The sequence below is a fragment of the Serinus canaria genome, chromosome 1 (genome assembly GCF_022539315.1).
Source record: "Serinus canaria isolate serCan28SL12 chromosome 1, serCan2020, whole genome shotgun sequence".
Taxonomy (NCBI): domain Eukaryota; kingdom Metazoa; phylum Chordata; class Aves; order Passeriformes; family Fringillidae; genus Serinus; species Serinus canaria.
The window spans coordinates 74,108,188-74,135,701 of NC_066313.1; the positions used below are offsets into that span (position 1 = coordinate 74,108,188).

General features: G+C 39.2%; 1 protein-coding gene across 1 annotated transcript; it reads left to right on the top strand.

The window, feature by feature from the left end:
• The first annotated feature begins 402 nt into the window (after positions 1 to 402).
• Positions 403 to 27,514, top strand: DNAJC3 (DnaJ heat shock protein family (Hsp40) member C3). Its single transcript, XM_009085307.4, has 12 exons — positions 403 to 621; positions 6,543 to 6,653; positions 9,581 to 9,705; positions 10,738 to 10,812; positions 16,326 to 16,478; positions 17,786 to 17,967; positions 19,840 to 19,959; positions 21,737 to 21,842; positions 21,938 to 22,058; positions 25,801 to 25,933; positions 26,692 to 26,840; positions 27,280 to 27,514. Exons 1-12 carry the CDS (start codon positions 540 to 542, stop codon positions 27,435 to 27,437), a joined length of 1,515 nt encoding a protein of 504 aa, XP_009083555.1. The 5' UTR covers positions 403 to 539; the 3' UTR covers positions 27,438 to 27,514.

Sequence of the window (27,514 nt, forward strand, 5' to 3'; positions counted from 1 at the left end):
TGGCGTGATTCTTGGGATGTCCTGTGGAGGGCCAGGAGTGGGACTCAATGACCCTGATGGATCCCTTCTAACTCAGGAAATTCTATGCTCTTGTGGTAAAGCAAGGCTGTATTTCCCAGTCCGATTTTCATTCTCGGTAATTCTCTGGTGAAATCGTTAACTGCTTCTGATTCTAGGGATGTCAAGACAAGCAGGGAGGGAGAGGGCAAAGACACGCAGCCAGGCACACGCCCCGTGCCCCTTTCAGCGGGGGGTCTGGGGCGGGGCGCCGCCATCTCTGCTGAGGCCCGTGCCGGCCGCGCCGCCATGTTCGGTGAGGCGCCGGGCCGGGGCGGGGCGGGGCCGACGCGCCGGGGCCGGGCGCGCTCGCGCCGCTCCCTCACGTCCGGCGGCGGGCACCAGGCAGGGGCGGGCGCGCGCGGCGCGGCCAATCAGCGTCGCCCACGACCCTCCCCGGAGGAGCTGGAGCCGCCGCTCGGTTGGGCCCGGCCCGGAGCCGCCACTGTCGGGACGGGGCGGCGACGGAGGAGGAGGAGGAGATGGTGTCCCCCGCTGCTTCGGCCGGGCGCCTGGGCTCCGCACTGCCTTTCCTGCTCGTTCTCCTCGACCTGCAGTACCAGGGTGAGCCGGGCCGGGGTCCCTGTGGGGCTGCGTTGCGAGCGGGGCTGTGCCGCGGCCGTCCGCGGCCCGTCGGGGTTGGGCCTTCGGCTGTGGTGGTTGGTGGCTTCGCCCTCACTCCTGTCGGGGCTGCGCGGTGTCCGCCATGGCGGCGGGGTACACACCCCACACCCCCCCGCCTCTCCGGGCCCGTGTTGTCTTGAGTGGGGGCATATTTAGGGCAAGGGTGTGAGGAGGGAGGTACAGCGCTGCCACCTCATCACTCGGGGCTGTGGCGAAGGGTGCATAACGAGGGCACGGCCGCTGCCGTGACCTGTAGGGGCTAGTGGGAGATCCTGGCGGTGCGCTTGGAGGTGGCTTGCTGTGTGTGCGCTTCGCGGTCCCCGGCCTGCTCACGGACGGGCTGGGGCTGCCGCCAGCCACTGCGAGGCCTCGGGTGGCCTGGTATCCTCCAGTGCAGCTCTGTGACAGCATTGGCGTTCTGTGCTAGCCGTGAATTTCGCACTCCCGTGTGGATTTCGCGTGGTTCCGAAGTTCAAAGGCTTTTCCAGTTGCCCTTCTCAGCCGCAGCCAGTATTAGTACCACGCTTGGAAATTCGCTGAGGCTTTTGATGGTTGTGTTGAATTGGTTCTGTTTTTTGTTTTGTTGTTATGGTTTCTGTTGGTTTTTTGTTGGTTTTGGTTTTATTTTTTTCCACCTCTCGCCATTAGTATTTGAAGTTCAGCTTATCTGTGCTTTGTGTAGCTTATTTACTTTCGTAGTACACTGCCAGCAACACCTGTGTAGCCAGACTTTTATTCACAGGCTGCTGATAAGTTTCTAACTCTGTTATAGAATGGTGGTTACAGTCAGGGTTTCACCTGAGGGACATTCTTTACCTGCCGGTGGTAGATGGAAGTGAACTGAAGCTGTCAGTATAAAGGCTATGGGCTTAAGGAAGATACAGGAGCCTGAACATTAAAAAATCAGTTGATACACTAAATTAAATAGTTCAGCTGGTCAGGTGGCAACAGGAAAATACTGTGGGAAAGACACCCTGCATAGACCATTTACTGTGGTGTCAAATTGCCTTTTTTTTTTTTTTTTTAATATGCATTCTAGTATTGTTAGAAGACAAATAGTAACTTTTGTCAGAGTATACTGTCCGTCCATCGTTGTCCCCCCCCCCCCTTAGATTGTGGCAGTAGTGCTCCTGCTGAGGATTTTTAATTTAGAGTTGCCGACCTATTTCAAGTATGTGGTTTAATGGCTATTTGGGCATAGCACATTTCCTAATTTGGGGGATGTTGTCTTAACTTCAGGTAATAAAGATGTAGAGTACAGAAATAAACTGAGAAATTGTAATACTGGATCTTATTTACTGAATTCACTAACTTCTTAGTTTAGGAGCTAATTTTTCAGAATGTGTTGTTAGAGAATTTTGGGGGGGGTTATGTTATTGAAGTATCTAGATTTTTTTTTTCCCCTCACGAATATTACTGGTATTTGAGTTTAAAGGTGTTCATAGTCACAATGATGTCTTGGTAGTAAAAGTCTGCCTTTTGTCGTCTGATTCATGAATCTAGAAGAGAATGACTCTTATTATTAACTTTGTATTAACTTTGTATCTCACAGTTGATGGCAATGAATGCTATTTATATCTGGCTGGTAAATACACTTAGTAAAACCGTTTTTGATTCCTCCTCTTCCCTAAATTTGTGATGAATTTGGCACAGATCCTCTTTTGGGAAGATTCATTCTTCACTGCTGTTTGTCCACACTAATACAACAAAAAGAGGTGGCTGAGGAGGAATAAAGGAGTGTTGTTCATTTTCCCCCCTCTCCTTCCTCATAGCAGAAGAAAGGAAATGTAATATGGGAAAGAATAAAGGGGCTCTGAGTGTACAGAGCTCAGTTAGTTACTGTCAGACCACAAGCATTAAGTGTTTCTTTTTCGCCCCTCACCTTTTTTCCCCCCACCTAAGTTTGGGAGTTTTTTTTTTTTTTTTTTTCTTGGCCCCAAATACAAAGGGTACTTGAGGGTGGAGCTTTTTTGTCTGCTAGTCTTTGCTATGTTTACCAACTTCCTTTGCAAACAGAGGCAGTGAAGACTTGATAGGTGGAAGTTGCACATATCTCTACTGTATACTCTGAGGCTCCTTGTAAACCTCAGAAATGTTGCTTCTGAAACCGTTGGTGTTTGTCCATATCTTACCTAGTTCAGTCTAATTCTTGAAAATCATGTTAGCAAATACACCTAAAGCAAAAATCAAACTGTTGAAAAATAACAGCAGACTGAGATTCAGGGTCATCCTGATAAAAAAATGTTGCAAAAGCAGGATCTCCCACTCTCCTGACAAGATAAGGCAATCATTAAGCTCCTTTATGGGGGAAAAATAAAGGTTTAGATGAATGCAGTTAAGATTAATGACATGCATGCTGCTGCTTTGTCGTTGAAACAACTGCTTTTAGTACACAGTAGGAACTATTTCTGTTTATTTCTATAATCTTGTTATTCAGCTTGGGAACAAGATTTAGGAAGAAGTAGGTGGAAATTCTACAGGGGAGAAAATGGGAATGTGTAGACTAATGCAACATCTTGAAACTGTTCTCAGGTTGCAGGGCTTTCTTGAGTTTTTTGCAATGTGGATGAGACTGATTATGCAGGGATATAGTTCAAGTCTGTAGACTTAGGTGCCTACATATTAGCACCAATTACCCTAATAAAACAAAAATCCTATCAGGAAGTTATAATTTATTTGAAGTGAGTGTATTTAACTGGAAAAACAGGTTAGCTGCACCTGCCTGTCTTCCCTGCACCTTCTGATTGTTGTCCCTTGAACAGTTGTCAGGGTTAGTACCAATTATATGGAAATAGTGTGGGGGGTTGTGTTTGTTTGGTTTCTTTGTGTTGTTTTGGCTTTTCTTTTTCTTTTTTTTTTTTTTTTTTGACTCTTAGACTCTTGCCCCAGACTTGTGAGGACTACAGGCTCTGAATTTATCCAGAATATTTGACTTTATTTAACAGCTCATGTGAGTGGTTGTTTGAGGTCCAGGCTGAATATTTAATTTAAGACTTAGGCAGTGTTTAGAAATTATATTCAAATTAAAATACATGGAAGTTTTTAAAAATATATTGTAAACTTGCATATTTCTTGGTTTAAAAGTTTAGTTTCCTGATGGAGCATGCAGAGCTTTTTCAATTGGGCCTGTAGTATCCAGCTCACCAATGTGTATCTGTCATAAAGAGCTCAGTGGGGTGTGGTTTGGTGGTTGTTTTTTGCTCCCCCTGAACTTTACTTCTTAGGCTCATTACTAGACCAAAGAGTGCATAGGTACCCAAATAGGTTGCAGAGAATTTGAGTCCTTGGACGCCTGTCTTGTTACCAGTTTTCAGATGTCTCCTGTGGGCTGCTTTATTTAGAGCAATTGTTTGCCTACAGCCAGAAAATGAATAAGCATAGATTTCTGTGAATAAACAGCTCAACCATCAGGTCAGTGCAGAGTATTCCTGAGTAGTTACGTTAAGTGTCACTTTTCATCATGGTTTAAAAGTGTCACATTTCATCGTAGGCTGATGATGCAGGCTGCTCCTGGAGGTTCATGTGCCAATTTATGATGTTCAGCAACTTGCAGAGCTGAGGTGTAATGCATAGTTTAATGAATGTCAATGTTTAATGTATTTTACAGGGAATCTAGAGAATTTCACAATTTGCTTCTTTATTTATCCATGTTGCTCCTGCTTTTATTACTTGTTTGCCATCAGTGGGCACCTTTCTCATTGTTTTAGTAATTGCCTTCATTATTTTCAAGGAAAAAGATGGCTCTTCTACCTAAGTTGTTATGTAAAACTCTAAAAGTGTACTGTACACAACATGTTTGAAAGACACTAAATCGTGTAGGTGCATCTTACTGTGGAAAAATGTATTCTTGGAGCTATCCTGATGTGACTGACTGTAAAACAAGGATCCTTGAGACTGTAGGAATTGAATGCCATATTTGGGTAGATGGAAACTTCATCAAAGAGTAATTTATAGCCCAATTCTAGGATACCACTCCCAGCTGACAAGTTTTGAAAGATTTCAGGTGTTTGTGTGTGGGGAAACATAGGAGGGATGAAACTTTAGAGCTTTTAGTTGGTATTAGGTCATGTTAAATACTTCAGTCTATTTATAGTTTTATACCTACTTTACTGCTAGCATACTTCCAAAGCCAGGGAAATTTGTGGTGAGGTTTTTTTTTCAGTTCTTAGTTTTTTCACTGTGTTTCATGTACTTGCTTTGTCATTTTAAAGGACACTGGACTACTTGATGATTTGAAGCTTTAAGCTAGTGAAGGAAAATGGGCAAGGAAGAATGTCCTTTTTTGCTGTAGATTGGACACATAAAATGGGAATACATTTTTTACATGCCTAGAATTGACTTTAAAATGAATAATTTAGTAAGATCCTCAAATAATAACTATTTATCATGTAGGCAGTTTTAACTCCATCTACTTAAAAAGCATTCAGTGGAAATTTGGGACTTCATGAAGTAATTTACATTGATTTAAAAAAAATTGCTTTCTATCATTGTTCTAAAACAAATAATTGAGTTGACCCCTTGAGTCCAGTGTGCTGACTTATTGTCAGTCTTTTAGCAAATAGAACTTTCTGTAGTGGATGCAGAGGGGATTTTGTTCGCTTTAGTATAGACAGCTCAAGGATTTTCTTGTAATGTGTAATTAAAGGAATTATGAGCTGTATCATGGTGTAGAAAAGAAAAAATAAATTAAGGTCTCCAGTGTTGAGATCTCCTACATCTAAAATCATTATGATTTGGTGATGAGAAATTACTGTTTATTCATTACAAATACGTTGTTGTTTAACCACCTTTCAGTGTGAGAAGTTTGAATATACTTTCCTTCAATCAGTTGTACTGTAACATTTTAATTTGGATTCTGAGTAACAACTTTGGAGGGCTGCTGCATTTTTGTATTTAAAGTGGCTATCTGAATCACCTCAGTGCAAAACCTGAGTGAAATAAGTTATAAATCATTGGGTTTTAATATAATGTGCTTATTTAGGATTTCAACACACTGCCTTGCTTAAATCTAGGCATGGTGGATCCTCTTAATAAATGAAAGTTTTTCTAGTGTGAAAGTTTTTTAATAGTCATAAGCTGGTGGGTAATTTGTTGTGGAATTCTGCTGTGATCTGAAGACTTCAGGAAGCAGGACAAATGAAAAAGCCGTTGCTGAGTGATGTATGTACAACATGTACTTGCACTTGGCTGCTCATTTCTTCTTACCAATAGTCTTTCCCTGTTGGTTGAGCAGCAGCAATTTATTAGCTTTAAACTCAAACTGGCAGTCCAAAGACTTACCACTTTAGTATGGTTTTCATGCTACTGGTTAAAGGAGAAAGGAGTGAGAATTTTAATTGTTTGTCTAAACTTGCAGTCCTGTAGAAATTTGCCCTGGAAATTATAAAGATGAGACAAGTGTGGTAGAGGAGAAGCCAGTCTCTTAAGTAGCCAAATAGTTCTCAGTTAAGTATCAAGTTACCATCGGGGTAATGAATTTTAACTTAGAACCTGTGTGTATTTGCTGCATGTGTGTGTTACAAGTCCTTTCCAGATTCTTCTGAAATTGAAGGTCAGAGTATGTTACTGAATGTGTGGGTGTGTATTTGGTGCCTTGTCACAGTGGGGTGCAAAGCAATATCTTGTGTACTTTGACACATCCTAATTGGGACATGCTATGAGGTTATTAGACTGTAGGGTGCTTTACAGAATCTCAGAATCCCTTAGGTTGGAAAAGACCTCTGAGATTACCTAAAGTGCAGGAGGATGTGACTTCTGCCTCTGTCAAGAATGGTTTGTTACATGTATTGTATTATCACTGTATATGTTTGCAGTAATCAAACTGTTCATTCAGAACCTTCATATTTTTGTTTTTCTTTAAGGAGCCGAGTGTGGAATAAATGCAGAAGTAGAAAAACAACTTGAAATGGGGAAGAAGTTATTGGCTGCTGGGCAGCTGGCAGATGCTTTGTCTCACTTTCATGCGGCTATAGGTATGTATCTCAGGGAGGTGACTCTTGTACTGAAATACCTTTGGGTGGGTTCTTCCCACTGTTTGCTTCATCAAATATCCTGCTTTCTTGCAAATAGCATTCCATGAATCATAGATTTTGGGATATCTTTTTACAGCAGTTTGGACAGAAGCCAGCAGAGATGCAGTAGAATATTTAGGCTTTGGTTTTGATAAAAGAAAACTGTTAAATTAACTACAAGATACATAAACACTTAACTCACTGTTGTTCTAGAAGCTAGCTGTATGAAAGGAATTATAATTGACTCTGATATTATTTGATGAGGTGTTCCCTGTCTGTCTAATGCCATCAAGATCAGGTTTCATCTTTAGGATGTTTTTCAAAGTATGAGTATGTCTTTGAAAGGCTGACTTTATCCATGCTTTCTCCTATTCAGTGCTGTAAAAAATTTGATGTTTGAAATAGTCACTCTCTCTTTTCTTATTTTTTCTTAATTAAATCTTGAAGTAGGTGGTATCTCAGTGAAACTGATGCTGCTCTCATGTTTGAGTTGGCAGTGGAGAGCAAAATTGTCCCTCTCTTGTAGTCAAATAGTGAGTTTGTTCTTGTTTGATGTTCTGCATTTTCAGCAAACTGAGAAGTTAAATGTTTGCTTTTAAGAATTTTAAAGCAATTTAGCTGATTAAAATCCTTTAATTGAAGCATAGAGACAGCACCAGTAAAGAGCAGTGTCCATTAACACTTCAGTTTCTTAATTGCATGGTACCGTTTTAAGTTGTTGGACTTTGTTATATTGTGTACAAATGCATTTTTTTTTCCTCTGTGAAAAGAATATTACGGAGATGTTGTACATTGAGTCGTAGTATTAATACTTTTTAATTTATGCCTTGGTTTAATAGTGAGATGTAAATGAAACATGAGTTGCTCCTGCGTTATTAATATTTTCTTTGCATTCTCCAAGATCAACTTCCCTTATATGAAGAGAATGGAGGAGGCAACTTCCCTTTTTTTCTGTTATGGAAGTTCCTTGTTCCAGCTAGATCCAGTCTGTTACTCCTTTGGTTTGTATGTTGCTGCCAAAGCATTTTTGTGGGGTCTGTGCGCAGTTAGTGCTACAGTGTGATTTTTTCCTTTATTGTTGGTTGGCAAACTTGAACTTGGATTTGATGAGGAGGCCAGTTCAGTGTGTGGCTGTGCAGGTCCTGGTGGTGGTGTAGAGGCAGCAGTGGTATGAGGTGCCTGCATGGGTGAAACCCACTGCTTTGCCAGCTGTTTTCAAGCAGCTTGTAGAAATATGGTGTGACCACCTCAGTTGTGACCTTTATGGGATTCTTATTTGGATGATGATTATTGCCTCATTTTCATCAGACTTCTTCTTTGAATTTTACCTTTTTGAAAAGATTTTAAGCATGATTTGCCAGCTGTGCTTGTGAGGAGGTAGGAATGCTTTCCTGGCTGTACTGCATTGTTGTAGACTTTGAGGTAAATTTTTCTGTCTTGCCTCAGTCAGTCTATTTTTGGTTTTTTTGCAAACATCTGAAATCAAAGAAAACTGCCGTCGATATTATCTCTCTTCAGTTAAATTTTCAACTATTTCTTCAATCCCAGTTTATGCCTTCTGTTTGGGTAAGTGTCAGTTGCTGTTCACTACTGTTGCTGGAGTACTCAGGCAGAACTATGTGTCAGATAATCTGGTGCTGGAATGTGCTTTTTATGTTAGCTCTTTCCTCCCTTTTATCCTTTGTGTATTAATTAAGTTCTTTAATTTCAGCTGTCGATTTGTACCTAGCCTACATGTTTAGGACTCAATGCTGCTTTTTTTATAAGGATAGTAACAGTTGAATTTATTTGATGTTTATAATGTTGACATACAAAGAGACATATGGCATGGGAGTGCCTATTAAATTTCAGCTCTGGAGATTAGCATTTTCACAACCGAGATATTGTAGAGGTAGAGTGCAGATAGCTTTTTCTTGGTAATGGAGGTGGCCAGCTATGAAACTTCGTTGCTGATCATAAGATTTTTGGTGGTGCTATTTCTTCCATTTATTTTGAAGTTCAACTTTAACCTCAAATGATGTGAGGAAGAAAAATACTACTTCTGTTCCTCAGGTATGGATGTTCTTGTCTGCGAATTCTGGATTGATTATTATGTTTTTAATAGTATAGTAAAAGGTTTTCTGTATTCCAGCATTGAGTTGTTTTGGTGGCTGAAGTTATTTTTCCTTGAGAGCCCACAGTAACTGTCAGCTCTTTCTGTGAAATACTGCATACAGAAGAATGTTAAGAATATTCGTGTTTTCAGAGACTGATGTTTGCCTCTTGTACAGGAGTATGTGCTAGCTTGGAGAGTGTTAAAGTTGCTGGATCTTGGAATTTTGACCAGGAGACAACATGGAATGTTTGGGCCCTGAAGTTAGCCTTCATGTTGATAGTGTGTGTGCATTTGTCTGCTGGTGAGAGGGAATGTTGGTGCCTAGTTTATTACTAAAGAAAGAAGTTGCCAATATTTCAATGAATGATACAAAGAGTTAGTATCTGTGTTGACATTGCAGTAACATATTAGTAATTTTGGGATATGGTGATCAGCACCTGGGCTGGAAAATGATGAATTAATGTACTTTCAAATGTAGGCCTGCAGTTGGAGGTAAAGCATTAGTACATAGAGGCTGTTCTCCCATATAAAGCTGAAGAACACGTGCATAGTTGACCTTCACTTTCAATTATTTGGCATTTACAGTATTTGTGTAATCTTTATTGTTAAATAATTAAACTGCAGAGAAAATACTGCTTGCATAATGTTGCAAATTTTATGTCTTATTAATGCATACCGTTGTTTCTACTGGCTTAAAAGTCAGATGATATATTTTTAGTCATTACAGTTCCACTGTACCAGAAATTTCAGTAGCTTTGAGATAGTATTCTGATTACTGTTTGCTCATTTGCAGAGGGAGACTCTGAGAACTACATTGCTTATTACAGAAGAGCCACAGTGTACTTAGCCATGGGCAAATCTAAAGCGGCAATTCGCGATTTAAGTAAAGTGGTTGAATTAAAGCAGGACTTCACATCAGTAAGTATTATTGGAACTGAAGATTGTTCAAGTGTTAAAAAAAAAACCCAACTGCTTCAAAGAAGGCTTGGGTTTTTTTTCAGACTTTGTTCAACAGGAATAGAGAATACATTGTCCCTCAGAGGGCTTTAAAGTGGGTAAAGTAATAGCAATGATGTATGTGCCTTAATTTGCAACGATGTTGGGTACAGTCTAGACCGTTATTTGAACAACTTCTAGTTTTACTAAGTTCATGGATTTATACTAAACACTTCTCTCACTTGTGGTATTCTGTTGTTCACCAAGGCTTTGCCATTTGGGACAGGGAGAAGAAAGCACACAAATGCCTCTGGGTTTTTTTTCTCTTAATCGGTGTTAGATTTGAGGTATCTGTTCCCCGCAGTAACTGTCCTAATGTCATTGCATTCCTGTGTGACTATTGCAAGTTCAGATCTGCTTACCCCTTTCTCCATTCTGTGTCCTACATGTGAGACTGCCTCGTTAGTTGGAAACTGATGCTGAAGTCCTCTCCAACTGATTCTCTCACCTCCCCTTTTTGTGGGCAGTGGCATGTCCTGTGTAGTTGACAATAAAGGAGCAACTGTTAAATTCACTGTTGTATGAAAATATTTGTATTAAAAGTCATATTAGAAGTCAAAGTCTTCTAAATCATTGACTTTTCTTTTTACGTAGCTTCTATTATTCTGAGAGTTTAATGAGGTAATTAAATATGGGAATTGTTTATTATTTCTGCTATTTATTTAATATGTAAGTAGTTATAATCAGGAAAGTGGTGTGAAGTCACATTGACTTTGATTTGTGAAACTTCTTACATGAGTTCTTTTCATAAAAATTGTCTGCTTTTTGTCCCTCGTTCTGGTGCAGAGCAATCCTTTGCCATTGAAGAGGCCTTATAAGAACATTATTAAATCAAAAAGACAAAGAATTGGTGTCATGATCCCTGTTTCAGCTTGTTAGCTATACTAAAGTGAAACTTGTGTTCGTACTTTGCTCAATTCTCATTTGTAAATAAAAAATTATGTTTCATTTCAGGCAAGATTACAAAGAGGACACTTATTGCTTAAGCAAGGAAAATTCGATGAAGCAGAGGATGACTTTAAAAGTGTGGTAAGTTGGAGACCAGTGTTGAGCTACATCACTACTTTTAAGGTTGGGTTCTGAGCCAAGGTCACATCTGAACTCTGATGCTCTATAGAGTATATATGTGCTGTCTAGGCCTGAGTTTGTCTTTCCTGTTCCTTGCAGGCATAGTAGCTAAGCAACCTTTGTATGAATAAATGACCAGTGAAGTTGCAATATAGTGATGCAGATAAAATGGGGTGTTGTCTGAAACAAAGGAGCGCTTTGGAAAGTCTTTCTCGTGTGTGCCTGATACTTCATGATCTCTGCTTACTGGTAGCTGAAGGGAGCAGCCTTCATTCAGGAAAGAGTGATGTGGTTGAACTCTGATTTTCTTTACTATATTGATGTCTCCCTGGGAAGTCACTGGGGGAATCATGGATCAACCTCTGCAGGTTTCTGTCTCTCTTTACCTGTTGCAAAAGAATTATTGACTCTTAATTTAGTCACTGAGCAGTTAAATCAGAACATTTCAGAGGCATCCCTCTGTCTCCTAATCTGCAGAGTTCTCCACGTTCATGAATGTCTGATAGTACTTTCTCTCGTGCAGTTTCCAGCTGCAAGTAGTTGGATATTACCCACCTAAAACTCACTTGGGCTGTTTTTAGTTTTGATGGGTATTTTGCACATTTCAGCCCTATGCTGCAAAGCTAAACTGATCTAACCCCAGAAAAAAAAAACCTAAAATAATGTGAATCTAGATTTCCTCTCTATTGTACAAAATTAATGTACATATGAGTATAAATAAGATACATTCTTCATTCTGGCTTACTCTTCAAGAGTTGCTAGTTTGAACAGCTGGTCTGTCCTTTAAGCCAAAATAAGAATAATTTGCAAAGTAACAGATGCTTGTTGGCTGTCTCTGAAGAGACTGATGGAAAAAGAAGTTGTGTCGTCCAGATTGCAGCTGTTTAGTGGAAATCTTACTAGTAAGTGTGGATGACAAAACTGGAGTGGTTATTCTGTGTGTTCTGCAGGACAGCTACGAGGAATGGCTCTTGCAGGTAGAAATGCACCAGGCAGTTCTTGTGTCTGTAGCAGAGCTCCAGCAGCTTATTCTGAAGTTCACATAGCAGTGGCACCTCTGGCTGCTTCTTCCTCAGTAAGTTTCTTAGGAGTGTGTGGTCTGATAGCAGCACAGCCCTGCTGTCTGCAAATGTGGGAGAGTCGTTCAGCTTAGATTAACTGAGGACACAGTTGCTGCAGTAACAATTATGCAGTGTCAGGGTTGATTGTGAGTCTGTGTGTGCATCTCTTTGCAGTTACTGTTTCTTGAAGTATTGCTTAATGCTGCATATGGAATTGTTTCTCCAGTCAACTGTAAAATATCTTTTTCTATTGCCAAACCCACTGAAAAAATTTATTTGCTGCTTTCAGTCAGTCAGATAGTTACAGTACTCAATCAGGCTTTAAGTCTGAAGTAGAAGAGAGTTCCTTCCCAGAGGCTAATTTAGGAAACAAGCATATTAGTTCTCGATCTGACTTCCATTTTGCTTTGTTCTATGAACAGTGTTGTCTGTGTACTTAGAGTGGTCTGTTTTGAAGAGCATAATTTTCAGTTAAGTACAATATATTCAAGCAAAATGAGTAAATACTAAAGTAGTAATTTGCAATAGGTTAAATTGTTCATGTGTGTGTGGGTTAAATTGTGCTACATACCTTGAAACCTTTAAGTAGAATACCTATTTCTTTGGGAGGCTTTCCTTATTTTCTAAATCTTTCAGATTTCCCATTCCTTCTCTTGTTGTGTTCCTTAAAAGGGGTCTCAATAATTTAGGAGATGCAGTCATTTTTGAGGGAGAGAAAGCAAGAAAAATTCAGCCCATCTAAATGGAGGGAAGGATGGCAGGTAAACTTTTGCAGCTTGTCAGACCAGTGGCTTTGTGTAGAACTTTAAAAAAGGCATTATAAGTATTCTTCTTATAGAACTAGTAAACCTGTCCTTTAATGTGTACTCAATTAAAAGAAAATTCATGTGTTCAAATTCTTTCTATATAATTTCATAGTATCAGGAGAAGGTTTCATTGTGAGCACCCTAACTATCTTTAAATGATTGTTTGCTAAGCAGTTTCTCTGTATATTCCTGCCCTTTGTGGTACATCAGTACTGGCTGTCTTGTGAGGCAGTGCTAGTGTGAGAGAAGGCAGTGGAAATGCCTAGCTGCAAAAGATAGATACAGTATTCCTTTTCGGGAGCAGAGCCTCTTGAGATTCAGCCTTCATGTGTTATTTTTAGCTATTCTTTTTTTTTTTTTTTTTTTTTTTTTTTTTTTTTTTTTTTTTTTTTTTTTTTTTTTTTGTGCTCTGCACTTTCCTGTTGCCTGAAATTAATCATGAGGTTTGGATAGAGGGTGTGATTCAGACTTACGCCTTCGTGTATTAAGCAGTGCTACATTTCTAGAAACCTCTCCTTTTGGCCACCAGATGAATCAAGCTGATTAAATTTTTTACACGGGTCAGGTTTTCCACATGAAACAAGGAGAAAACAGAATTCCTTTGGTGATTTGACAAAGTTGTTGCTCATGCTGTATGAGTAGTAATTATTTCTCTGCTACAACTTTGGTTTAATGTTCATATGCTTTAATATCAAGTTTCTTCTGTTTGGGTTAGTGGTTTCTGATTAATAGAAGCCAGCAGGACAGATCTGTGGGTGCTTCAACATTCGTGTCCAGGGCCTCAAACCATGAAAGCCGTGGAATTTTTATTTAACCTGTAAGCATGTGATTTTTACTGAGAATAAAGGGGATATTGGCATACTTTTGTTGATGGAAGGACTTCTGGAAAGGTGACAAAAACAATGGCAGCCCTGTGTATGTGCCTTAGTGTTGTCACTGACACTGCTTATGTTCCAGAGGAAATTACAAGCATTTGAGTTGGTGAATTCTGCAGAAGGTACAGAATTAGAGCAGAACTTCTGCGTTGTCTAATGGAAAGTGAGGAAAGGACCAAATTGTTATTTCTCTTTCAAATTCTAGTCTTTTTTAAGACTGGCTGTAACACAGTTGCAATTTATTGCAATAAATACTGTAAATGGTGTTGTCCTAAATACACAGTTCTGTCTGCCTTGGAAAAGCAAACACTTCAAGGTTCGGCACTGAGGGCACCGCTTCTAGTTCCACTAGATGTCAGCCAAGACCAAGTGACTGAGCTCTGTACATCTGCAAAGTGCTTTCTCATCTAAACCTTTGCCTGTTGCAAAATACGTTGGACAGCAGCTTTCCATGGTTGGTTGTTATATGTAATAGTACAGTTTTGGATGTAGATGGAAGAGGCCATCTTATGGCACTCTAAGTTAATCAAATTGGGTTAGGTTACTAGGCAATCTAGTTGGCTGTTTGAGGCTCTCTTAACCACATCAGAGATATTTAATATAACATTAGATATTTCCAAATACGTTCCCCTGTGCTACAGTGATCATCTGTAGCTTCTGAGCTAAAGAATAAAGGTATTTAAATGTTTTCCTTTTTTTTTTTTTTTTCCATCTGTCTGTCATTTTAGCTGTGTTACCTGATATGTTAACAGTGCAGGGCTTTCCTCTGTGTACTGTCCTTGAGTGCATGGATGTCTTGATCTTAGGTACCACAAACCATGGAGGTTCCCTCAGTTCCCTAAAGGATGTTTTTTGCAAGCTGAATGAGCAGGCTTCTTTTCACTCTAGTTAATGTTACTGATTTAAACATCATTGTTTAAATTGTCAACTTTTGTTTGAATGATACCTTGAAAAATTTCTCTGTCTTTAACTGAGCATGTTGTGCTACCTAAAATTACCTAGGATGATTGACTCAAATAGTCTTGATTACTGTTGAACTTGCCTCCATGATTGTAATACTGCTTTTCATATTCCACTGACATTTTCTCCAGATACATTACAAGAAACATACTGTGAGTCTAAGGAGATCATAAGTTTTTATGGAAGTGTAAGGCTCATCCATACCAAAGGCTCTTAATTTTCAAGAAGAAAATGCTGAGAAATTAAGGAAGAAATCAAACAAGTCCATTGGAACTAAAGACTTCAGAGAGTTTTGCAGACTTGGTATTTTTTGAAATTACAGGTGCTCAAATTTGCCTCTGCTACAAGCTTCAGAATTTAGGGAGAGAGTGGATGCACAGCATCAAGGGCTTATAGGCAGAGTTCTAACCAGAAGAAAAGCTTTATGAGACTTATTGGGAATCTCACAAAGAAAGAAAACTCTTTGATCACATTCCTCTCCTCTTGCTGAAAGACAATGTAGGGAATAAAGGAGAATTTTCAGGTCTAGGTACCACTTGATTTTTGCCAGGTAAAATGAAAAATTGTATAAGGTTGGTTCAAAAATATTTCTAAAGATGAATTGAAGACAAAGCGTGGGACCTGTGCATGATTTTGGTGTAGCATTTAGGCTCTTTCCTTTCATATACTCAGCTGGTAGAACCAGGGGAAATTATGTTAAAGGACTTCTGAGGGCTAAAGTTGAATTATGGTTGAGACATAAGCCCAAAATATATGTCTTTCAAGAATTTACTGGTGAGAAAAATGGGAGTGGCCACTTCAAGATAAATGGGGAAAGAAAAAAGTATTGGATGTCTTTGGGTGACTTCAGTTCACATTCTGTGTATAGAATGCAAGATAATACAAGTTTTTACTTAAGCCATGCTGATTTGTTCCTTTTAAACTTCAAAAGTAATTTGATCAGCAACAAGCTTCTTTCAAGCTACAGTAATGCTACAAATTCCCTGGCTTTGCCAGGGAATGGCTGAGATTCTCTCTGGCCATGTGTATATTCCTGGGTGATAGTAAAGTTGCCTGAAAGACCTTTTTAAAAGTTTTCTTTGAAAAGATAAACCTGCCTAAATGAAAGAGGCAAGTACAATGTAATGACTTCCACTTGCTCAGGGAGAGGGGTTAAAAGAAATCATAGTCCTTGTAGACAAAATGTTAGACTTGTTTAAATCTATGTGAGAAAGAATGCATGACTGCCCAGCTGAGTCTTTTCCACGGTTGTAGCCACTTAAATTGCTGCTGCAGGCACTCTTTGTGAGGAAAATGTAAGAAACACAACTTCACAGTACCAACTGTCTGGAACATGTTTCATTTATTTCTGTTATGAAGTTATAAATATGTATAGTGCTTAAAGTGAGAGGTGCAATTAGGCCATGTGATTAGAATGTCTGTTGCTGCTGAGGAATCCAGCATTTAACAGCTGATAGCAGAGGTGAATTAATTAGGTTACAAAGAGGTCCACAATGTCCAGCAGGTGATGGGGGACGGTGACTGTTGTGTTTGATGTGTCCAGTGATGATTGATCAGGCATGAAGAATTGGATTTCTCTGACTTTTGACAGCTTGCATTGAATCTCAAAATGTTTCTTTCTTCTGAAGTTCAGAGGTAGAAATGCTTCCAGTGGAGTTTGGAAACTCACTTTATTCTCAGCTTTAGTCAGTTCTCCACAATATGATTATTTATGGGACTGAAAGAGATCCTTGAACAAGCATTTGAGTCTCTCTTCTTGTTCATGTTTGCAGCTCAAATCCAATCCTAGCAAGAATGAGGAAAAAGAAGCCCAGACTCAGCTGACAAAATCTGATGAGCTGCAGCGCCTACATTCACAGGCATTATCTGCCTATCAGCAAGAGGATTACGGAGCTGCTATTTCTCTTCTTGATGAAATCTTGGCAGTAAGTGTTAAGTCTAATGGTACTGTGAAAGTAAGAGCTTCTGACATCTTTGGTTTTGTTTAGTTTTTGTTTTTTGTAATAGTTTTTTCTTACTGATGTGAAAATAACTTTGGTGTAACCAGTTTAGTTTTGCTGAGCACTATGGGTCTGTAATAGTGTTGGAGAGAGGAGAGGGCTGAGCACTGGCTGCAGAAGAAGTCAATAGTCTGTCTTAAAGATACTTCAGTTAAACTTAAATTACAGATAACTTTATTGATTATACTTTTCTGTTTTTCTACAATTTGTTATTCTTGGGGAAGCTGGGAAGAAGTTTTTCTGAAATCAGTGAAGTTTTGCCAAGTATAGGAGTTACAGGTTTTTTTCAATCTGGGTTTTTTGTTGTATATATGCAGACAATTTTAGTCTTGAGAAAGTGAAGTAAAAAAAGATTTTAAAAAACCCCACAAAATTAAAAATGTAGATAGCTAGATGACTTTTCATCTTGTTCCTTAGGTATCTGTATTTGTTGAATCTTAATTGGTGTAAATGGCCTGATAGTGCAAGTGTAAATAATCATGTGGGCGTTTTGTGTATCATATAGAAAGGTACTAAAAGACAGTTAACTGCTGTGACTCTGCACATACAAATTAGTGCTGTTGACTTGGAGTTTACTACCTTGGAGCTTTTGCTGATGAAACTGCCACAGTGAAGGAATTGGTTTATGGGGAGGCCATGTGGAAAAGCAGGAAAGCCTCCTCTAAGAGGATCATTTCAAACAACTGATAAGACTTAGACAGATTTAATTCCCTAAATCAAATTTTGATAGGCAGTTCCTCGTGAGTAATTAGTTTTGCCTTACTGTGACAGTTTTACCTCTCTTTATTCTTAAAATCCAGATACTAAGGTCAAACTTGGTGGAACTGCATCTTATTCACAGGCTTCTTCCTGGAGGACAACCAACAGCTTGGTCCTTGCTGTTCATTACCTCTGTTCTTTTGGGAAGATACAATAATTTATGATTCTGATATCCTTTCCTGGAGGCTCAACAGACTGTCCTAGTTTAAGCAATGCCAGTAGATTTAATTAATCTCTCTGCATGAGTTCATTACATCATTTACAAAATTTTCAGGCCTTTGTTTTTCTATTTGGGCAGGTGCATCACAGCATCCACCAGGAGGCAGAGATGCTAATTTCGTGAGCTCTGCATGCAGCTTGAACCTTATGCTGTTGCAGTTGGCAAAGTGAAATTTAATGGGATTTTTCTTTTGGGGAGGAAAAGAAGTGAAGTGTTATGGACAAAAAACAAGCTTTAATTTTGATTTCTCAAGGTTTGTGTTTGGGATGCAGAGCTACGGGAACTTCGAGCAGAGTGTTACATAAAGGAAGGGGAACCAAGCAAAGCCATTAGTGACTTGAAAGCTGCTGCCAAATTAAAGAATGATAATACTGAAGCCTTCTATAAAATCAGCAAAATATATTATCAGCTGGGGGACCATGAATTATCTCTCAGGTAATTTTACTATTTGCTGTAATCATTATAATTAAGACAGAAAATATCATTATATAGGTTATGATAAACCATGAAGTATGTCTTGTGTGAGGTTTGGATGGAGAAGCAACTGTGGTCTAGATCTGGTAAAGGGATTTCCTTTCTAGAAACTAAGGATTGGCAGTGAAAAAACCCATGTTTGTTCTTGGCAAGACCAGCCATCAATTGTTCCAGGCATCTTGTTTCCTTAAATAGAAGCCAGAGTCCCTCTCCATCGGAGTTGCTTACAAGTGCTGTTTTCATTGTGTTTCTCCTAGAAGGAAGAATTCTTCTCTAAATTTTCTGTAGTGGAGCTTTTTTTTTTAACCTTAAACCTCTGTTGAAGTTAAGTATAAGATACAAACAAAAGATCTGTACATACATAAGGTTACAAGCCTAAGAATAAATAAAAAGTATAGGAGCATCCAAGTGTGAAGAGCTTGGGGTGCAGAGCTGTTTGCCTGTCATTCCTGCAGACAGTCCTGGATGACTTTTTGATAATGCCCTGTCCTTTTATTCATACCGAGTTAAATTTAAGGTCTTATTCCCATATATCCCTAGTCAATCTGGCAGATTACTGGCCCTTGCCCAATCTGGACTGTTCAGTTTGTGCTCTGTGCCTAGCTGCACAAATGATGATTCTAATATGATTTCTGCCCCAGAGTCCCTTCAATAACGTGAAGAGAAGTGAAAAAGCCTGTGTTTCTTTCCTTGGCAGATGGAAACTGCATGTGATTATACTTGCAAAAGTTCATTATATAGCTGGCCAAAAGTAAACATGGAAGTAATTGGTTTGCATTAGGCATTCCCTTTCCAGAGCCTACTTAATCTTGTGAGCTCATAGGTCACTTCTGTGATGACTTTTGGGAGATGGCCATAACTTTGCCCAGTGATTTCAAGTATAGGTGGTATTTTAAAGCACAATTGAGGGCACTGTTGAAGAACAGAACAGAATCAGTAAGCAAGAAAGGGATAAGCCTCTTTCCTTTATTCTTGGCTGATACCATTAATTTTTGCATCATGAGATATGCTGAGAAAGAGTTCTATAGCTCTTGAACTTGCTGGGTGCTATCTCTTGTCCTTCCCTTAGTTTTTTTCTCTTAAAGGCCTAATTATTTTCAAATAGTAGGATATTTTTGTGTGTGGTTAGGAACAAAATAAGAGTTTGTAATCTCTTCCTGAAATTGAAGTAGTGGTTGTGCTATGATGACCCTGTGGGATCTGTAACATTTATTCCTTCATATGACTGCATTGTGGAGGTTTGTTGGGGTTTTTTTTTTTAGACTTTGGACTATTTTGACACGTATTTTCCCTAATCAGAGTCTGATTTAACGTTCTTCACAGTGAGACATCAGCCTTAGGCTTGGCTGAGGTTCCGTCAAGGAGGTTTGTGTCTTAGTTGAGCTTTCTATTTCAAGCGACACAAAATACACTTGAATGTAGGAATTTTGGAATATATCTGAGTTACAATTGATGGTAATTTTCCTATATATTAATCTGATAACTGCTGAATATAATTTCTTTCACTGGGTGCCTTTTTCTTCAGAGGTACTCTTCAGCTCTTTAGTCAGTTATTAATGTAGCATTTAATCTTTTGTGTGCTTGGCAATACAAAAGAATTACAACCAAACCCAGATAAGTATCCCTGTATATTTTGGAAGACTCTTTTTGGTCTTACTTTATATTAATATTTGGATGAAGGGAGAGATCTGTGGAAGAACTCAAGTGTCGTTCTGAACAGCTTATATATGCTGCATTGTGTCTCCAGGTAAAATTTCATAGGATGTGGTGACCTAGGTGTGATTTTTGGTTTTTTTTGGTTTTTTCCACTTTTCCTTACCTCCCTGTGAAAAGTGAGGTCCGGGAGTGTCTGAAACTGGACCAAGACCATAAGCAATGCTTCTCTCTCTATAAGCAAGTAAAGAAGCTCAATAAGCAGATCGAGTCAGCAGAGGAATTCATCAGAGAAGGCAGGTAAGTATTCACTGCTATATAAAGGAAAAAAAAATACAAAAAAAACTACAATTGAGGCACCAACTTACTGATTGAGGAGCTGATTAAAGTGATGCTTTTTGCATATGTCAGTTGAAGTGGGTACTGAGCAGAGCTCTCAAATTACAATTAAAATAAATATTGACTTGCATAGCAACTATTCTATTCTGATTCCTTCTGATGCCACTGTGACCCTTTTGCATACTTAACTTCTTTCTGCAGCAGGTAGTAAGCCAAACATAGGGATGGGAGTTTTCAGCTCTCGTATATTATTACTCAGCACTGATGGGACCCCACCTGAGCTCCCCAGTGCAGGAGAGATGAAGCTACTGAGAAAGACCAGCGAAGTTCCATGAAGATTGGAGGCGGAGAGCATCTCTCTTCTGCGAGGAAAGGCTGGGGTGGCTGAGAGTGTTTGCCCTGAGACTTCTCTGCTACACAGGGTGATTTCATCCTGAAGGGAGGGTGCAAAGAGGGCAGAGCCAGGCTCTGCTCGGTGGTGTTCTGTGATGAGGTCAGGCCAATTGGTGCAAACTGAAACATGAAATTCCCTTGAAACGTTACGATACGCTTTTTACACTACCTCATTTCCACTAGTGCAGGTTGTCCAGGATGTTTATGGAGTCCCCCTTTTGTATAACTCACTTTAGAGTTATACAAAAGTATTTTGGACACAGTCATAGGCAGATTCCTAGAGGTGGCCCTGTGTGGGCAGTGGGGTTAGATGAGATGATTTCTAAGAGTTCCTTCCAACTTCAGCCACTCTGTGATGAAAGGACCGTATCTTAAGACTGAAACCACTTAGTAACTCTGCAGTGCCTTGATGGCAGAAGTGGTTCTGACTGATAAGCTTTTTTTCTTTTATGCACACTGTTCAATGATAGGCAGTGCCTCCATATTCTTGTAGTTCTTGCTTTACTTCAATTTTGTGTTCCCAAGCACATGACATCCAGCTGTTAGGATGCTGAACAAATCATTAGATATTGTCAAGGTGGCTTTTTAAAATTAAGGACATCAGGAGTGTAAATAAGCAGAACTGATGCCAGTTTTATTAAGCCAGAAGACTGTTTGGACTCTTTTCACTTATTTAATCCAGCATCAGTGAAGTTTCAGGGAGTCTGAGAGCTTGCATTTCTCTAATTTGTAGCAACCCATGAATTCAGTCTCACTCTTGTATTTTTAGGTAAATGTTGTAATTTGTTTCTCACTCAAACCATGTAACTTTAGCATTTTGAGGCCTTCACAGTAAAAACAACACTTCACTGTGTGACTTGTGAAGAAGAAAAATAGAAAAAAATCTGCCTGATTAAAACTGGCATAAGGAGCTTTTTTGTATCTCTATGAATAGGTACCTTTTGTAGTGTGCAGATAGTCTGGACTCTTACTGTGAGCACAGAACTGAGTCCATCTCAGGTATCAGTGGGGGAGATGCTTATTCAGAAGTGGAGTGTCACGTTGGACAGGAGGCAAATCTGGAGACCCTTGGCTGTGCATGGTGAAGGATTGCTTTTGTTACCTTGTGCATAAGCCTGAGCAGGCCTAGTGCCTGCTCTTCTGTCTCTCAGCACAGAAAAGGGAATGGAAATGTAACTCTTGAAGTTTTCTTTATACTGTTTTTTCACACCTCACCTTTAAGGCTATTGAAGGGAAGGCCCTTTGGTAGAAGGATGGGAGAATCTGTGAATTTTAAGAATTTTTAAATGCAACACCCTGAGGTAGTGATTACATTTCATGATATTACGCTTTATGATTTAAACAGGTATGAAGATGCTATCAGTAAATATGAGTCTGTAATGAAAACTGAGCCAGAAGTCGCAATTTATTCTACTCGTGCCAAAGAAAGGATCTGTCACTGCTTTTCAAAGGTAATTCTGCTTATCTCCATCTAAATATCTTCAAGACAAACATGAGACAAAACTTCCACAACTACACGAGTTTGGTTTTACTTTTGCCTCTCTAGAATCAGCAGGCTACAGAAGCCATCAAACTTTGTTCCGAAGTTCTGCAGCTGGAGCCAACCAACGTGAATGCCCTGAAAGACAGAGCAGAAGCTTATTTGCTAGAAGACATGTATGAAGAAGGTACACTTGTATCCATTGTCACATACTTAATGTGGATGTTTAAAATGTAGTCAGCATTTCAAAGGCTTTTTTTTAACATGCACTTTGATTCTACACCATGTTATCCATAATTAGCCCTTAGGTAGTTGCAGATGTACTAAAATACTTGGTGGTAATTTTGTCTTGATTAGTGTAAGTGGAATGTGCTTGTTTTATCTAAGCAGAGTTGTCTTTACAACAGTGGACTGTGTTCAGGATGTTTTATGAGACTGTGCAGATTATTCTACTGAGAGACGTTTTATATAATCAGCAATGTCAGAGAATTGCATTTAGAGGTAAAAGGTAATTAGAGTTAGGGTAATGTAAATCTATTTTAGGAGCTCCATTTTCATGTCTTGAGATGGCAGCATGAAATAATACTGTTCTATTCCCTAGCATGTGCTGAGGGCGGAGGAAGGTAACATCCATTGCTTCTCCTCCATGGATCTCTGTAGTCTTGCTCAGAGAGTAAACTGATTCTATTCCTGAGGCTGCGTTTTCCATATGGAGTTTCTGTACAATGCATCCTATTACATGGAGTGATAGAAATGACCTCTAAGTCTATCAGGTCCAACCATTAACCCAGCACTGCCAAGTGCACCACTAAACCATGTCTCCAAGTGCCATATCTGCATCACTTTTAAATACCTCCAGGGAGGGTGACTCAAACTCTAGCAAATTGGAAGAAAGAAAAGTTTGTTAACAAGGTTTTGCGCAAATGCAGACAGCCAGCCTGGTCTTGTGCTGGGGCAGATGCCTCCCTGTTACAGGATATAAGGAAACCAATAGGACATACCTAGGATATGGGAGAGCTTATTTCCTGTGCTGGTGCATGCTGGGCTTGGCCTAGCCTGGTTCCAAGTGAAGAACCATGCTAGAGCAGAGCTGTGCATCTCCAGATTGTGTAATATCTCCTGTGCCTTCCTCCTGCCCTTGACAGCAGCAAGGTGGATGTAGTTGTACTCTGCCTTCCAGCAGAGCCTCCATCAACAACATTACAGCCCATTACTGTTCATCTGACTAGAGGTGTCTTCATTTATTTTTTGATGGCTGGTTTCTCTTTGCCATAGAGAACACCAGAGCAATTAAAAATGTAGTCTCATATTTAAAGTGGCAAAGTGATTTTCATTCTTCCCTCAAAAATATTTTCAAGCTGGAGGCACCTATATTCTGTTAAAGGTAGGAAATTTCAAGTACTTGTAATTCAGAACTTTGAAGGTGATTATTGTAAAGTGTTCAAGATGCAGTTCACTTTGTATAGCTGTGTTCATGAGGTGGTTTTAATTACTTCATAATCACATGGGATCCAGGGTTTGTCTACAGAGACAGATGTTTAATGACTCCATTTCTGGCATACCTCGTAAGTACAGGAGTCTTATCTGTCTAGAGCACAAATTTTATCAAAAAAGGAAAAAACCTGCCTTGCTGTTTCAGAATTGGTCACAACTAATTTTTGTGTTTTCTTTTTTCCCTCCCTACTCTACTACTGTAGAGGTTTCAGGAGGAACATAAAGTGCTTCTGTTATTTCTCTAACAGTCTTGGCATGGATGTAGGTTGTCTGCAGTTACTCATGTTTGTTGGGAAATTGGCCATCATTCCACATACAGAATTAATCTGTCACTGTTTGAAAAACTCAGGCAAGGTACCAAAGCCAGCAAAGTTGTTTAGAGATACAATATGATTACCTTTTGAGAGATCATGAAGATTTTTGTATTGAAATAATAAGAGATTTGACTGAAGTATTTAAATTGAAAGTGACTCTGGGAAATAGTTGTTCCTTTCACCTCATGGAGCAGGATGAAAGGAATTTTTCTGAAAGAGCTGGCCAGTAAGAAGCAGCAGTGTTTGCTTGTGAGGTACTACTGCTTTTAGAAATAGTGACTCAAAAGAATTGATTAAATATCTTAGTTGACATGCTAGGAATTAGTAGTAAGTCTCCTGGCTTCATAGCAAACTTCTTGTGGTCATGAAGTTGCCATCCTTTTTCACCTGCTTCCAACCTTCACCCCTCAGATGGAGAGAGCAATTAGCTCTCTGAAAGAGGAATATCCCTACACTAAGTATACCATCAAAATTAAAAAGGGAAAGTGCAATGTGTAGTTGCAGAGTGTGCTGGATCCATTCCCTCTACAGTGTGCAGCACTGAAACACCTTCCCTTGTGCTTAATGCTTGCAGTCCTTACATAAGGAAGTTAATTAAAAAAAAAAAAAAAAGCGAAATCTAAAACTGTCATGGCAGGTAGTTGACTCCTGAGCAGGTTTCCCACGATGGTACTGTCGGGTGACGTGGTGCTCAGTGAGGCTGAGCAATCTAACCTGCATTTGGCAGGACATTCTGCTAGCCTCTCCTAGTATTGCCTGAAGCAGATGAAGTTCAGTGGGGCTTAACATTATTGGTGTAATAAAGCAGCATAATGAAATCCCTGCCTTTTCACTGCTTTTATTAGTTTTGATAGTATATATTCAGCACAGATATTAGTGCATTCTCCTGTTTTGGGTTTTTTTTTTTTAATGACTGGACAAGTTATTAAAAATACAAGTAGAAACCAGAATGTTCAAGCAGCAAAGGCAGTGTCCTGTGATGTGAAAATGAATAGAAATTTTGTTTGATTTGTAGTAGCCTAGGAAATGGTTTGGGCTCTGGCAATACTTTTTGGAGGGTTTTTTTTTCCAGTAACTGAAACAAGATTGCAGTGGTATCAGATGTCTGGGTAATACAAATTCATTAGCACTTCCTGCTGTCTTGCTCAGAAACAGTGAAAAACAAATGTAACACCTGCTGAGAAACAGCATCTGCTTGGAAATAATCTGATGCAAGTACTTTGTCTAACTTGAGAAACCTAAGAGACTAGCATCTGCAAATGAGACCTTGAGGATTATTATAAGAGTGAAAGAAGAGCAGTCTTATTAAAGGCTTCAACTTGCTTCCCTTGCTAAATTTTGATATTAAAGAATATATAAACTTGGTGTCTTAAGCACTTGCAATAGTAGTAGAATTTACTGAAGAAGTGTAGACCTCGAATTTCCTGAAAATTTTCTTCTCTTCCTGTTATTGCTGAGAAATTGAACTCTTGAAATAAAAGTGAGAGCATGCCTTTGGAAAAAAAACACTAAAATATAACTGTTTGCAGATTATGCATGCAGAGGTGTAAAAAGCCAATATTTGCCTTTTGCTAACAATATGAACTTACTGGTAATCTGAAATCTGTCTTTATAGTCACCAAAGAGGAAGAGACTTGCTATTGTGTTGATTGAGCGCAGACTGGGGGAGAAGAATTTAAGAACTCTGGTTAATTCATCCTTCAGTTGAACAACAATGTGGGACTAGTATGCAGTGGGCTTTTCAAATACTAATTGCTGAATCTTTCTTCTTGTTTCTGTTTCTTCATCCCAGTCCAAGATAGGCATTGTGTTCATCCTTGTGGCTGTAGTAAGGTCCAGAGAATGTTGTGACCTACATTGGTACCCTCCCTTCTTTTTCATTTCCCATAAGTGTAATGAACTGAAGAAGGAAAATTACCTAATTCATGTGTGAAAGTGAATTCCCTCTATTCCATGATTTTCTAATTTAGAAAAAAACCCCAAAACATGTAAAGTTGGAACTAAAGTTTTGCTGTTTAGATATGGTAGTAACAAAGCTTCAGTTTTGTTGAATGGCTGAGTTCTTAAACTGGAAGTTTGTAGAGTTGTGAAACCTTTTTTCATTGACTTTTTTTATAAAAGCTATTAAAGACTATGAGACTGCTCAAGCCAATAGTGAAAATGACCAGCAGATTCGGGAAGGGCTGGAACGTGCCCAGAGAATGCTGAAGCAATCACAGAAGAGGGATTATTATAAAATCCTGGGAGTAAAAAGGTGAGATACTGATTCCAGAGATGATGATGTGAAAGGTGGTTATTTAAACCAGTACTTCTAGGGCTGATCACTTGAATTTGTTCTGCTAAGTGTTAATTTTTGTTCTGTATCTTGCTATCTTCACTCTCCTGATGTACTAATTTTTAGCATTCAGCTTGTAAAGTGGCATTTGTTTACAATTCCTTTAGAAAGAATGGAAAAACAAGAACAAGAAGAGAGGAAATATATTCTTTAGGAAGACATTCTTAGTATAGATGACCCTGAGTCATACGGACAAGTTGGGGAAGAAATAAAGACTGGCAAGAATTACAAAAAGTAACAAAAATTGTGGCAGATAGTGTAATAGATTGGAAGAGTCTAGAAGGACTGACTGAACAGCTTCCCTTGCTAATGAGGAGCAAGCAAAATTCTGAATTCGTATTGGTCATCCTTCCAATCGGGAACTAATTTGATCTGTTTTTTGTTATTCATCTGATGGTAAGTTCCAGCGAACTATATTCTGCAGAGTCACTGGCAGTAGCATCTTTCCCAGAGAAGTAAATGGGTGGTGAAGGAGAGAGTGAGGAATCTTTGCTTGAGGTTGCAACTTGCTTCCTTTGTTTTGTGTAAAGAGTCTTCAATGCCAGTTGCAGAAGGTTAACAGCACCTCATAACTTTCCTGACGCCTTTAATTAATGTCTCGGTGTTTAAAATAAACTTCATTAGTGTGGCATATGAGCAATCAGAAAATGAAGTTATCTGTAATTTTATCCATCTAGAAATGCTCGAAAGCAAGAAATCATAAAAGCTTACAGAAAGCTAGCATCCCAGTGGCACCCTGATAACTTCCAGAGCGAGGAAGAAAAAAAGAAAGCAGAGAAGAAATTCATCGATATTGCAGCTGCTAAAGAAGTCCTCACTGATCCAGGTAATGATGCAGTGGCTTCTTATTTTAGTTGCTTTTTTTACATGAAGGTCAAAACAAACGTGTAAGTCATAACAAGCATTTCAGCTTTCCTTTTTCCCTTTCTGCCCTTACCCATCTTGAGAAAGCAGTACACTAATACTTGTATCCAGTCTGTTGCATGAAGTGAGATGTAATCTGTACTTATTGTGTTTCAGTGACTTGTGTTAAAAGTCAAATAGAAATTATATTTTTGAAGGTCTCTTCTAGGGTTAACATCTTATAGAGATTTCTAGGATTGACCAACTCTGGATATACTTATGTTAAGGATATGTGTGTTTCCTTCTGCTTCAAGTGCAGAAGATTATAACAAATGCATTTAGATTGTAACAGCAACTGAAGTACTCTGGGGAAACCCTGTTATTACTGTGCCATAATTCGACCTTGGTTTTGTTTCCCTCAGAAATGAGGCGGAAGTTTGACGCGGGAGAGGACCCACTGGATGCGGAGAGTCAGCAGGGCGGCAGCAACCCTTTCCACAGGAGCTGGAACACGTGGCAAGGATTCAACCCCTTTGGTTCTGGAGGAGGACCATTTACATTCAAATTTCACTTCAGTTAGAGCCAAGACTGTTTCTGGGTGGCTGCTGCTGTTTTTTACTTAATTCATTGAAAAATAAAAAGTCTCTCAGTTCAAGA